This window comes from Acartia tonsa, chromosome 13 (genome assembly GCF_053477335.1).
Source record: "Acartia tonsa isolate MP-2025a chromosome 13, ASM5347733v1, whole genome shotgun sequence".
Lineage (NCBI taxonomy): Eukaryota > Metazoa > Arthropoda > Copepoda > Calanoida > Acartiidae > Acartia > Acartia tonsa.
Window position 1 is genome coordinate 15461873 of NC_137272.1, and position 13890 is coordinate 15475762.

The 13890-nt window shown below is 34.3% G+C and overlaps 1 protein-coding gene across 1 annotated transcript; it reads right to left on the reverse strand.

The window, feature by feature from the left end:
• Positions 1-1670: 1670 nt before the first annotated feature.
• Positions 1671-13706, reverse strand: LOC145303875 (prolyl 4-hydroxylase subunit alpha-2-like). The gene is made up of 8 exons (XM_080145530.1): positions 13625-13706; positions 12547-12610; positions 6757-6848; positions 5889-6057; positions 5025-5131; positions 4145-4295; positions 3104-3187; positions 1671-2719 (listed from the first exon to the last, which is right to left on the reverse strand). The coding sequence occupies exons 1-8, from the start codon at positions 13677-13679 to the stop codon at positions 2623-2625; spliced, it is 819 nt and encodes a 272-aa protein (XP_080001656.1). The 5' UTR covers positions 13680-13706; the 3' UTR covers positions 1671-2622.
• Positions 13707-13890: the final 184 nt, after the last annotated feature.

Consider the following 13890-nt stretch of genomic DNA (forward strand, 5'->3'; position numbering starts at 1 on the left):
ATATGAGTTCTGAGCTGATATTTAAAGATATCAAACTGATTTTTTTAAAGAAAACTTTTTTAACATAACCAAACTCAGCAGGGGCGTCCAAGCTTTTTTTTGGGGGGGTAAAATTTGCTTGGAGGGGGGGGGGGGTAAATCTGTTGGTAAACAAAATTTGCCCCCAGGGTAAATTTTTTTTTTTTGGGGGGGGGTAATTTAAATTTTATTAAATATTTGGTATTTTTTTGTTAGAGATTTTTTATTTTGGGGGGGTATTCAAAATTGTTTACCCCTCCTAAAATACCCCCTCCTAAATGGTTGATATTTTTAAAAATAAGTCCAGAACTCATATTTTTAGTTTTTGGGGGTCTTTTGCCAAACAAGCCTCTAGAAGGAAAGTCCCAAAATGAAATCTGTAAATGTTACTGAGTTTGGTTATGTTAACAAAGTTTTAAAAAAAAATCAGGTTGATATCTTTAAAAATAAGCTCAGAACTCATATTTTTAGTGTTTTGGTGGGTCTTTTGCTCCACAAGCGCCTAGAAGGAAAGTCCCAAAATTAAATGTGTAATGGTTACTTAGTTCAGTTTTATTTAAAAAGCTTTCTTTCTCTGTGTTGATATCTCTTTTACTTCTTGAGATAACTACTGTTGGCCGAAGAGGGGGGCAAGTAGGGGCACAGAAGTTTAACTGCCAGTTTTTGCCGGTTTTGGTGCTGGAGGCGCCGATTTTTTTTAACTGAGCATAATATCTTAATAAGTTGTAACTATAAGCAGTGAAAAAAGTGACAAAAAAAGATATTTTTTAGGCCTTTTCAAAGGGCAGTTTTGAAATCCCGTTATTTCATAAAAAAATTTAAAATGCCTAGAGAATGGCTTGGAAGATGAATTTAGGTGTTCTGCATATTTCAATTTAAACACACAAGGCCAAAGATATAATATCCCAAAAATCTTTTGTCAAAGTCTACTCTACACCTAGCGCTGGCGATTTCTATTTTCACAGGTATAAAATGCATGATTTTTAGAAAACTGACTGGCGCTAGGTGTAGAGTAGACTTTGACAAAAGATTTTTGGGATAATATATCTTTGCCCTTATGTGTTTAAATTAATTATGCAGAAGAGCTTAAAACCTGCACATTGCTGAGATATTGTTAAAACCGCCGTGCTACCGTTATCTGTTGATATTTTACATGCCTGGCGCTAGGTCGCCAGTAGAGATAGAGAGCTGAAATTTTGTACATGTATTTCTAGGCTCCTAAAGTAACTTTTTAGGTTAGCAGAAGACTAAAATTCGAAAAAGAGTATTTTCATGAAAAGATCTAACCACCACCCTCCCAAGTGAAATCACAAAAAAATATGTAAAAAATTTGCGTAGAGACTTGAACGCAACATAGACAACTGTTACTCAAATTATATATTTGAAACTAGCCGCTACGCCCCCCTCGAGGCCTCTAGGGGCACTTGAGGAGGGGAGAGTTGAATTTGATAACCCAATTTCTTATTTTAGATTTTAAAAGAAAAAGTAAACAAAATTTTTTTTTTGGGGGGGGGAATTTTTCATTTTTTGGGGGGGTTGGGGGTGGCCCACCCCCCAAGAAAATATTTAAAAGCTTTCCGGGACCTATGAGAAGCTACCCTGTTAAGGAGAACCTGATCGGTTCAGCGGTTAGCTAGATCCTTTGGTACAAACAAACACACAAACACACAGACACACAGACATCCTGTTACTTTAGTATAAGGATAAAGAACATTTAAAGTTCCACTAGACGCGTCTAGGGGCGTATCCGCTAGTAATAAATAATATACATTTCTGAGGTGCACTTGAAAGAAATTGTGGTAACTGTATGAAAAGTATCAAAATATTTCAACTAGGTTTTTGATTAATTTGATAGTTTAATAACAAGAATAACAACATTAATAAAAGCAAAGCATAACACATAGAATAGTTTAACAAATTATATGAATCACTAAATAACAGTACCTATAGTTTTGAAAAATAAAACATTAGCAAAGCACAAGAAAATCAAGATATGGAGGATAATGTGAAAAGTATAAAAATAGCCAAAAACCTGCTGAAAAGCAGTCCAACCGCCATGCATGCTGTATAGTTAATTATGCTCCTTAATGATGGGATTGTTGTCAAAAAGTTTCAGTCTTCTATTTTTTATAGGAGCCGAGAAAATCACATTTCTCCCTATTCTTGTCTTAGACAGACATTTGGAATTTTATTATACATTAATACAATATGCTTGATATGTACATACTTACAATTAATTAATTATTATAGAGATGCTGCGCGTGGAATATTGTGTCCAATAATGTTCTTTGAATAATTAATGAGATGCAAAACTAAATTCTACCTAATTATTAAGGGAATTCTCATGTAACATTTGAAATGGAAATTACGTTTCTAATATGACCGATATTTTCACTTTTGACGGACGTACATACGGACGAAACTAATTGTAGAAAATCTTCAGTTTATAAGGTCTATTGTACATATTATTAAAGCTCTTGAAAGTGTCATGTGTGACGTCATAAAAATACGTCTATTATCCATATCTTTTTAGGGGTCTTCTTCAACACTTCTTCTCTAATCTCTCGTTTTTTGACGTATTTTTATGACGTCATACATGACAATTTAAGAAGTAAGAACATGTTGAGCAAAAGCTGGGTCGCTGTAATCAATGGCTGCATGGTGGTGGGGTAAGAACCTCTGATCTTTGTAGCAAGGGAACCTGAATAGAGATCACCTAGAGGCATACTATCTAAATCAGCCAATAGGAGAATAATAACGGTGCATTCAAGACATCAGATCTTGGTAAGTAAAGGCATATCTTTTTATTTTGTTTGCATTATGAGTCAGCTATAAATGTTTGCATATCTTAGAATGAAGCTTTTCTTGTGTAAAAATTTCTTTCCTTGAATAATGTGAAGCATATGACAAAACATATAATCAGATAGTTATCAATAGTCAAAAAAGTTTGTTGCAAATAATGTGGCCCGTATCTTTCATGTAACTAAAAGTAAACAAAGGTTTATGTCTGCAAAATATCCTTTTTTAAGTTTTTCATAAAATGGGGTCAGATGGACCATCTAGATATTACTAAGAATATTGGAACCTGTTCATCTGTTCAGTCCACAGAACCCACTTGTTGGCTATCCATTTGTTACCGTACACTACGGGACATCCCATATGGGTCATTCTGATGCAAAACAAAAATTAAAAATTTTGTATCACCCTATTCATTCAAATAACAGGATGTCTATCTGTTTGTTTGTACCGAAGGATCTCGCTACCAGCTGAACCGTTATGGATCTCCTCTGCAGGGTAGCTTCTCATAGGTCCCGGGAAGGTTTATAACTATTTTGGGGGATGGTACCACCGCCCTCCCAAGAGAAATCGCCCCTAGAAATTTAGAATTTTTTTTCTCCATTTTTTTCTTAAACTAAAATTAAACATGGGAGGGTGTTTTTAGCCTTCCCCCCCCCCAGAAAAAATCCACTCCTCCCCCCCAAAAATTTGTAATATTATGTAATGCTATAGAAGGAAATGTGATCTTCTCGGGTAATATTGAAGAAGAAAAGCAAAAATTTTAGTGAAGATTCCTATTACATTAGCACGTCTAGTCTATATATTGTTTTGTCCGTCTGTCTGTTGATCATACTTCAAAAGGCACAAACCTTTTTTTGAAAGGTTTCGTGATTAATTAAAATGTACAGGGTGTATTTATGACATATAAAACAGTTTAGATGTAAATTTGGCAAGAAATAGATGTAAAATTGACAATTTTAGATGTATAAATGCTAGTGTTAGATGTATTTATGGCAGCTACTTTAAGTATGACGAACCTAGTGTTAGTGTCTAACTTTTTATCTTTGTGACGTAACAAAAATCGAAGGATGAGTAGGGGAGGTGGGAAAGGAAACCCCAAAAAAAGAGATGGATTTTTGTTACGTCACAAAGATAAAAAGTTAGACACTATTACTAGGTTCAATATGACTGTATTTTTGGCAGATGTGTTTACATTTTGACAAAAAACATCTAGCTGTAATTCTGCCAGTTGTAGGAACGCCATATACCCCCTCATTTTTAAGACGTCACGTGGCTGATTTTTTGAGACACTTTGTCACGCTACATTATCAATAATTTTTGTTTTTGCCTATAACTCATGTAGGACTTATGGTTAAGAACCGACCAGTACAACATGTTGCCAGCCCGGGGGTCTATACTGACGTTCTGGTGGGGGAATATGGTCCTCCCCCCCGCCTCCACATCTGATAGATACACCATGGAGGTGGTTATCCGTCCACCTGAATATATATACAGTATGATAAAAAATATAACTTTACAAAGTGTTTCAAAATCAGCCATGTGACGTCATAAAAATGAGTGTTTATCAATCATTTTTAGGGGTTTTCTTTCCCACTTCTACCCTCATCTCCCTCATTTTTATGACGTAACATGGCTGATTTTTTAGACAACTTGTGAAGTCACATTAAAAACAGGAATAAGGTATAGGCAACAAAATAATATTTTGGAAGCAGATATAAAGGTCGTCCATTCTAATAAGTGTTGCCCCCCAACGACAGCTGAAAACATAGGTTTGGTGATTTAAAAAAAATGTATTTTGTTGTTAGTATAAGCTGTATAAATATCTACATCAATGATGGAGGGGGGGGGGGTAAAGGTACTTTTCTACCAACTCATATTAGGGTAGTCCTGCAGGGTTAAGGCACCGCAAGTATAGTCCCCGCAGGGGTTAGACAATGGACATAGGAAATAAAATATAAAATGATGTCTGTCCGTCTGTCTAAAGCTTAAGAGGCTCTACTTTTAAGGGAATATAGATACTGGTCCTGCTGTGGTTTTAAGCTATTTTGTTTGGGGAGTAACGCCTCCACAGTCCAAAAAAAGAAATACACCCTCCAAAAATTTATTCATGATTCTATATTTGCATCACCACTTGGGGTGAATCAATCTAGTTTGCGGTTATAATTCCATTGTCCCCCCCCCCAAATAATAAAAAAAAACAATTTTACCTCCAATTAACGAATTCTCCAGACTTGGTAGGCCTGGATTATCCCCATGGAGACTGATCTGTCCCCCTATTCCATAATTCATCACTTGGAAATTCTCAGAGGCGAAACTAAACAATAAACATGTAATTATAGAAGATAAACAAGGATGACAACATCCATAAGCGGCGGAGGACAAAAAATCTTGACATGGAAAAACAGACAAAGTAAGTTTTAGCACAGATGTTCAGGTGTCATAACACAGAAAAGAATGAGAATATGCTAGACTCAAAGAAAAAAAACACAGATTAAAAAAAAAATTAGGTTTATGTATTTTTAAGCATGACCGACAGACAGACGGACAAAACAATGTATAGAGTGGATACGCATATGTCGTAGGAATCTTCAATAAAATTTTTAATTTTCAATAGTAGCCAAAACAGATCACATTTCCCCCATAGCATTTCAAAATGACGGACGAATAGACAAAGCGAATTATAGAGTAGCTTCAATGCTGAAAAGAAATTTAGTAACTGTCGTCAATGAATAACTGATTAGGACATTTTTTATTGTTGTTTTTAGAATTTCTATGCTCCCTTAATTGTACCAAACTGTTTCAGGACTCATCATGCGTAAATTAACGATAATAGCTTGTCACGAACGTACAGACCTAGTAGTCCTACCCTAAAATTTAAAAAAGTTTGGCTTTAAAAAAAAGTAGCGGGACAAAGTGTCTCAAAAATCCGCCATGTGACGTCATAAAAATGAGGGAGATGAGAGGAGAAGTGGAAAAAAAACCATCAAAACGAGATAAATAATCCTTCATTATTATGACGTAATAATGGATGCTTTTTGAGACACTTTGTCCGGCTACAAAAAAAAACTTACCTATATCTAGGATTATAAAGATTAAAACCAAGAGATAATTCCAATCTTCTCGACACCTTGGCTATCAGTTTGTGGGTTCTCTCGCTTAGATATTTTATTTTCGACGTTCTCTTATCACTGTACTCGAGGTGCTGCTTGTTTATCAAGTACGGGGTCGATCTCATGTTTCCTAGAAAATAGGTTTTTTAAAAATATTTCAGGGATCTAAAGGGATAAGACAATGAACGATAAATTGATATACATCCCCAATGCTGGTACACAAAATTAAACCTTCTGTAGATTACAATAAATGGTTGAAACGTTTGGACACTCAACTTAATGAACCAACCAATCAAATTCCAAAGTTGTTGAGCTAACGAATAAAAAAACTTTATTTAAAACTTTGTGGACTTGTTTAAATACCAGCCCAATGTCCCCTTTCTTCCTGACAAAAATAGAAATTAACAAATAAATATATTAACGTTTTCATGCACCTTTCTTCCAAAAATCCATAATTTTGAAAAAAGGATGTCTGTGTGTACCGATGAATCATAAGAACTGGACCGATATGGTTTTCATTTAGCGTGCAGCCACTCATAGGTCCATATTTGAGGGGTGGGTACCACCACCATCCCAAGATAAATCCCCAAATACAAAAAAGTTTCGCCTAGCGGATATTTTTGGTAAACAACTGATCTTAGCAGAGATTGAAAAGATCACATTTCACTTGCCCCTAGAGTCCTCTAGGGGCGTAACCGCTAATTAATATTATAATTTACCTTTGGGTTCGAGGCTCTCCGAGAGGGGCAGGGATTTTGTAGTTGTTCAAAATTGGGAGTTTCTGTGTAGTAAAAGTTGTCTCAAATATAGGTATTAAATAATAATTTACCTTTGGTATCATTTTTAATTTGTTCCATTTCATCATCATACATTAGGTTATGAATTTCAGCTATCACAGGATCAGTTCCATGCTTCTCAAATCTGTTGGCAATCAATTTAAATTAAACAATGGTTGGGCCGGATATCCGACTACTTCCAATATTTTGCCGGATATCCGGCAATTTCCAATATTTGGCTGGATATCCGACTATTTCCAATATTAGGCCGGATATCCGACTATTTCCAATATTTTGCCGGATATCCGAATATTTCCAATATTTTGCCGGATATCCGACTATTTCCAATTTTTGGCCGGATATCCGACAATATAATCTTTTTTATTATACAACCAAAATCTCTGTTAGCAAACAGTCACAAGCATTATTTCTTAAATTCTTGGCTGGATATCCATTATTAGAAATCAGCCGGATATCCAATATCCAGCAAAATATATATTATTCAAACCCTGTGGGATTACCCAATATAACCTAACCTAATTTGACCAAAATACTAAAGATACAAATTGAATTTCAGCTACCACAGTTGAATCTAGGGTTTGGCAGGATATCCGGCTAATTCCGATATTTGGCTGGATACCAAATATTGAAACTATCCGGCCGGATATCCGACAATAGTATCTTTTATATTATACAACAAAAATCTCTGTTAGCAAACAGTCACAAGCATTATTTCTTAAATTCTTGGTCGGATATCCATTATTAGAAATCAGCCAGATATCCAATATCAGGCCAAATATGTATTATTTAAACCCTTTGGGATTACCCAATATAACCTAACCTAATTTGACCAAAATAATAAAGATACAAATTGAATTTTAGCTACCACAGTTTAAACTAGGATTTGGCCAGATATCCGGCTATTTCCGATATTTGGCTGGATACCAAATATTGAAACTATCCGACCGGATATCCGGCAATAGTATCTTTTATATTATACAACAAAAATCTCTGTTAGCAAACAGTCACAAGCATTATTTCCTAAATTCTTGGCCAGATATCCATTATTAGAGCCAGATATCCGATATCCAGCAAAATATGTGGATCATGGAAAGAAAACAAAGTCATTCCTAAATTAGGACAGAAGTCACCTTCCTAGGAAGGACATAAGTAGCCTTCCTTAAGTGAGAATTTATTAGATGAAGGGCATAACATGCCTCCCTTAACAAAGATTTTGCAAGATTGAGGACATAAGTAGCCTCCCTTCACCTCACAAAACCTAGCTTTTTGATCCTTCACATAGCAAAATCTTTCATAAAATTGGTTTTTGGTCCATCACATAGCTAATTCTTGCAAAACATAGCAAATTCTTGCAAAACATAGCAAATTCTTACAAAACATAGCAAATTCTTGCAAAACATAGCAAATTCTTACAAAACATAGCAAATTCTTGCAAAACATAGCAAATTCTTGCAAAACATAGCAAATTCTTGGAAAACTTAGCTTTTCTGTCCTTCACATAGCTAATTCTTGCAAGACATAGCAAATTCTTACAAAACATAGCAAATTCTTGCAAAACATAGCAAATTCTTGCAAAACATAGCAAATTCTTGCAAAACATAGCAAATTCTTACAAAACATAGCAAATTCTTAGAAAACTTAGCTTTTCTGTCCTTCACATAGCAAATTCTTGCAAAACATAGCAAATTCTTGCAAAACATAGCAAATTCTTACAAAACATAGCAAATTCTTAGAAAACTTAGCTTTTCTGTCCTTCACATAGCAAATTCTTGCAAAACATAGCAAATTCTTGCAAAACATAGCAAATTCTTGCAAAACATAGCAAATTCTTGGAAAACTTAGCTTTTTTGTCCTTCACATAGCAAATTCTTGCAAAACATAGCAAATTCTTGGAAAACTTAGCTTTTCTGTCCTTCACATAGCTAATTCTTGCAAAACATAGCAAATTCTTACAAAACATAGCAAATTCTTGCAAAACATAGCAAATTCTTACAAAACATAGCAAATTCTTAGAAAACTTAGCTTTTCTGTCCTTCACATAGCAAATTCTTGCAAAACATAGCAAATTCTTGCAAAACATAGCAAATTCTTATAAAACATAGCAAATTCTTAGAAAACTTAGCTTTTCTGTCCTTCACATAGCAAATTCTTGCAAAACATAGCAAATTCTTGCAAAACATAGCAAATTCTTGCAAAACATAGCAAATTCTTGCAAAACATAGCAAATTCTTGCAAAACATAGCAAATTCTTGCAAAACATAGCAAATTCTTGGAAAACTTAGCTTTTTTGTCCTTCACATAGCAAATTCTTGCAAAACATAGCAAATTCTTGCAAAACATGGCAAATTCTTAGAAAACTTAGCTTTTCTGTCCTTCACATAGCTAATTCTTGCAAAACATAGCAAATTCTTACAAAACATAGCAAATTCTTGCAAAACATTGCAAATTCTTACAAAACATAGCAAATTCTTGCTAAACATAGCAAATTCTTACAAAACATAGCAAATTCTTGCAAAACATTGCAAATTCTTACAAAACATAGCCAATTCTTGCAAAACATAGCAAATTCTTGCAAAACATAGCAAATTCTTGCAAAACATAGCAAATTCTTACAAAACATAGCAAATTCTTGGAAAACTTAGCTTTTCTGTCCTTCACATAGCTAATTCTTGCAAAACATAGCAAATTCTTACAAAAAATAGCAAATTCTTGCAAAACATAGCAAATTCTTACAAGACATAGCAAATTCTTGCAAAGCATAGCAAATTCTTACAAGACATAGCAAATTCTTGCGAAACATAGCAAATTATTGCAATAAGGGTCCCAAACTCAAAAACAAATTTTCAGCGCGATCCGACCACCGGTTCTTGAGATATGGTGACCTGGTGTCCTTGGTACCTACAGTAAGATTTGGGAAATGGCTCGAATCCTTAGTAAATTTGGCTAAGTCAAAAAATTTTTTGACACTTAGAATATTTTCGACCTGGTGTCCTCTCAGTAGGTACGCTTGGTGTCACCTGGGTATTTTTTCTTCAAAAATTTTAATAAGTGTCAAAATATTTTTGGACTTAGCCAAATTTACTAAGGATTCGAACCATTTCCCAAATCTTACAGTCGGTACCAAGGACACCAGGTCACCGTATCTCAAGAACCGGTGGTCGGATCGCGCTGAAAATTTGTTTTTGAGTTTGGGACCCTTATTGCAATTATTTGCTATGTTTTGCAAAAATTTGCTATGTTTTGTAAGAATTTGCTATGCTTTGCAAGAATTTGCTATGTCTTGTAAGAATTTGCTATGTTTTGCAAGAATAAACTATGTGAAGGACAGAAAAGGTAAGTTTTCCAAGAATTTGCTATGTTTTGCAAGAATTTGATATGTTTTGCAAGAATTTGCTATGTTTTGCAAGAATTTGCTAAGTTTTGTAAGAATTTGCAATGTTTTGCAAGAATTTGCTATGTTTTGCAAGAATTAGCTATGTGAAGGACAGAAAAGCTAAGTTTTCCAAGAATTTGCTATGTTTTGTAAGAATTTGCTATGTTTTGCAAGAATTTGCTATGTTTTGTAAGAATTTGCTATGTTTTGCAAGAATTTGCTATGTTTTGTAAGAATTTGCAATGTTTTGCAAGAATTTGCTATGTTTTGTAAGAATTTGCTATGTTTTGCAAGAATTAGCTATGTGAAGGACAGAAAAGCTAAGTTTTCCAAGAATTTGCTATGTTTTGTAAGAATTTGCAATGTTTTGCAAGAATTTGCTATGTTTTGTAAGAATTTGCTATGTTTTGCAAGAATTGGCTATGTTTTGTAAGAATTTGCAATGTTTTGCAAGAATTTGCAATGTTTTGCAAGAATTAGCTATGTGAAGGACAGAAAAGCTAAGTTTTCCAAGAATTTGCTATGTTTTGTAAGAATTTGCAATGTTTTGCAAGAATTTGCTATGTTTTGTAAGAATTTGCTATGTTTTGCAAGAATTAGCTATGTGAAGGACAGAAAAGCTAAGTTTTGCAAGAATTTGCTATGTTTTGCAAGAATTTGCTATGTTTTGCAAGAATTTGCTATGTTTTGCAAGAATTTGCTATGTTTTGCAAGAATTTGCTATGTTTTGTAAGAATTTGCAATGTTTTGCAAGAATTTGCTATGTGTTGTAAGAATTTGCTATGTTTTGCAAGAATTAGCTATGTGAAGGACAGAAAAGCTAAGTTTTCCAAGAATTTGCTATGTTTTGTAAGAATTTGCTATGTTTTGCAAGAATTTGCTATGTTTTGTAAGAATTTGCTATGTTTTGCAAGAATTTGCTATGTTTTGTAAGAATTTGCAATGTTTTGCAAGAATTTGCTATGTTTTGTAAGAATTTGCTATGTTTTGCAAGAATTAGCTATGTGAAGGACAGAAAAGCTAAGTTTTCAAAGAATTTGCTATGTTTTGCAAGAATTTGCTATGTTTTGCAAGAATTTGCTATGTTTTGCAAGAATTTGCTATGTTTTGTAAGAATTTGCTATGTTTTGTAAGAATTTGCTATGTTTTGTAAGAATTTGCAATGTTTTGCAAGAATTTGCTATGTTTTGTAAGAATTTGCTATGTTTTGCAAGAATTAGCTATGTGAAGGACAGAAAAGCTAAGTTTTCAAAGAATTTGCTATGTTTTGCAAGAATTTGCTATGTTTTGCAAGATGAAGGACATAAGCAGCCTTCCTAATGTAAGAATTTGTCAGACAAAGGACATAAGTCACCTCCCTTAAGTTAGATTTTGTTAGATGAAGGACATAAGTAGCCTTCCTTAGATCAATTTCCAGTGACTTCTGTCCTAATTAGGAATGACTTTGTTTTCTTTCCATGATCCAAATATGTTTTATTTAAACCCTGTGGGATTACCCAATATAACCTAACCTAATTTGACCAAAATAATAAAGATACAAATTGAATTTCAGCTACCACAGTTTAAACTAGGGTTGTGCTGGATATCCAGTTATTTCCAATATTTAGCTGGATACCAGTTATTGAAACTATCTGGCCGGATATTCGGCAATATAATCTTTTATATTATACAACTAAAATCTCTGTTAGCAAACAGTCACAAGCATTATTTCTTAAATTCTTGGTCGGATATCCATTATTAGAATTCAGCCAGATATCCGATATCAGGCCAAATATATATTATTTAAATCCTGTGCGATTACCCAATATAATCTAACCTAATTTGACCAAAATAATAAAGATACAAATTGAATTTCAGCTACCACAGTTTAAACTAGGGTTTGGCCGGATATCCGGCTATTTCCGATATTTGGCTGGATACCAAATTTTGAAACTATCCGGCCGGATATCCGGCAATAGTATCTTTTATATTATACAACAAAAATCTCTGTTAGCAAACAGTCACAAGCATTATTTCCTAAATTCTTGGTCGGATATACATTATTAGAAATCAGCCAGATATCCAATATCAGGCCAAATATGTATTATTTAAACCCTTTCGGATTACCCAATATAACCTAACCTAATTTGTCCACAATATTAAACATACAAGTTTAAACTAGGGTTGGGCTGGATATCCAGTTATTTCCAATATTTTGCTGGATACCAGTTATTGAAACTATCTGGCCAGATATCCGGCAATATAATCTTTTATACAACTAAAATCTCTGCAAACAGTCACAAGCATCATTTCTTGGCCGGGTATCCATTATTAGAAATCAGCCTGATATCCAATATCAGGCCAAATATATATTATTTAAATCCTGTAGGATTACCCAATATAACCTAACCTAATTTGAACTAGATATTCTACTAAAAAAAACAAATAAATAAACTTTTAATTCAAATTCCTGAAAGCGCCAATTTTAAGATATGGATCATTAAAATGGATGAATTCACACAAGTTTTCTGCACCTAAACAGAACATCAGGGATGTTAAGGGATAATATTAATGTAGTATGGGTAATAAGATATATAAGTTTTCCTGAATTTTAATGTTAGGGGGAGATTTGAAATCTGCATCAAATTTTAAGGATTTTTTATAAAATTCGTTTTTTGTATAATTCTTTATCTAAAAGCGGAAATGCATTTTAGGTTAATTAATTTTGACCAATAGGATAGGTGGATTTTAAACTACCTGCGCTCTAATTGGTTGAATGATGTACGCCATCCAATCAGAGCGCAGATTTTTTAAATCCACTAATCACAGATGCCAAAATTAATTAACTTAAATTGCATTTCCGCTTTTAGATAAAGAATTATAGAAAAAACGAATTTTATAAAAAATCCTCAAAATTTAATGCAGATTTCAAATCTCCCCCTAACTTTAAAATTCCGGAAAACTTCTATATCTTAATGGGTAAGTTGCACTTGGACTGAAAAGTCAACTTGTCAACTCAAGGCCAGACTCTTGGTCCTTCACCTCATACCTGTGGTACAGTACATTGCGGACTACCAACCCTTTGATTGAACTATCTTTGTCTGGAGATCCTAACTGTGCATGGTAATGAGTTGCGCCTGTTTGGGGCCGAGGCATTCCCCCTACTCTACTTTTTGATGTCCTGTGCCAAACAAAGCAGATAGGTATCATTAGTAACGTCTTTGGTATGATACGGATTCGAGTTGCATCCTTCCCATCCTTCCTTGACACTTTAATTAGGACTTGTGGGTAATTTAAACTTTAAACTTATGGGTGGAGAGTTAAGGTTTTGTAATTTTTTTGGTCACGGTGTCATTGCGACAACTAATGCAACCAAAGCATGAACATAACGCTGTATCAGCAATGATTGAAGCCACATCAAATCTTAGGGACTTCTCAATGCAACCTAGGATCCAAGTATTCGTTTGGGGAAGGGTAATCACCCCTTTACCACCCCCCCCCCCCTTGGACGTTCCTGGTAGCTTTGCTGCAATAAAACCAGTACGCACCTGTATTAACAGGCGCAACTTTCTTGCAGTTTGCAATAACATCATCAGTCATCATGTAATATGTCCCCGCGCAGGATGGTGCTTCCTGGTAATAGATATAATATCCTTATACTAAAGTAACAGGATGCCTGTTTGTGTGTCTGTGTGTTGGTACCAAAGGATCTCGCTAACCGCTGAACTGATCGGGTTCTCCTTAACAGGGTAGTTTCTCATAGGTCCCAGGAAGGTTTATAACTATTTTGGGGGAAAGTACCACCACCTTCCCA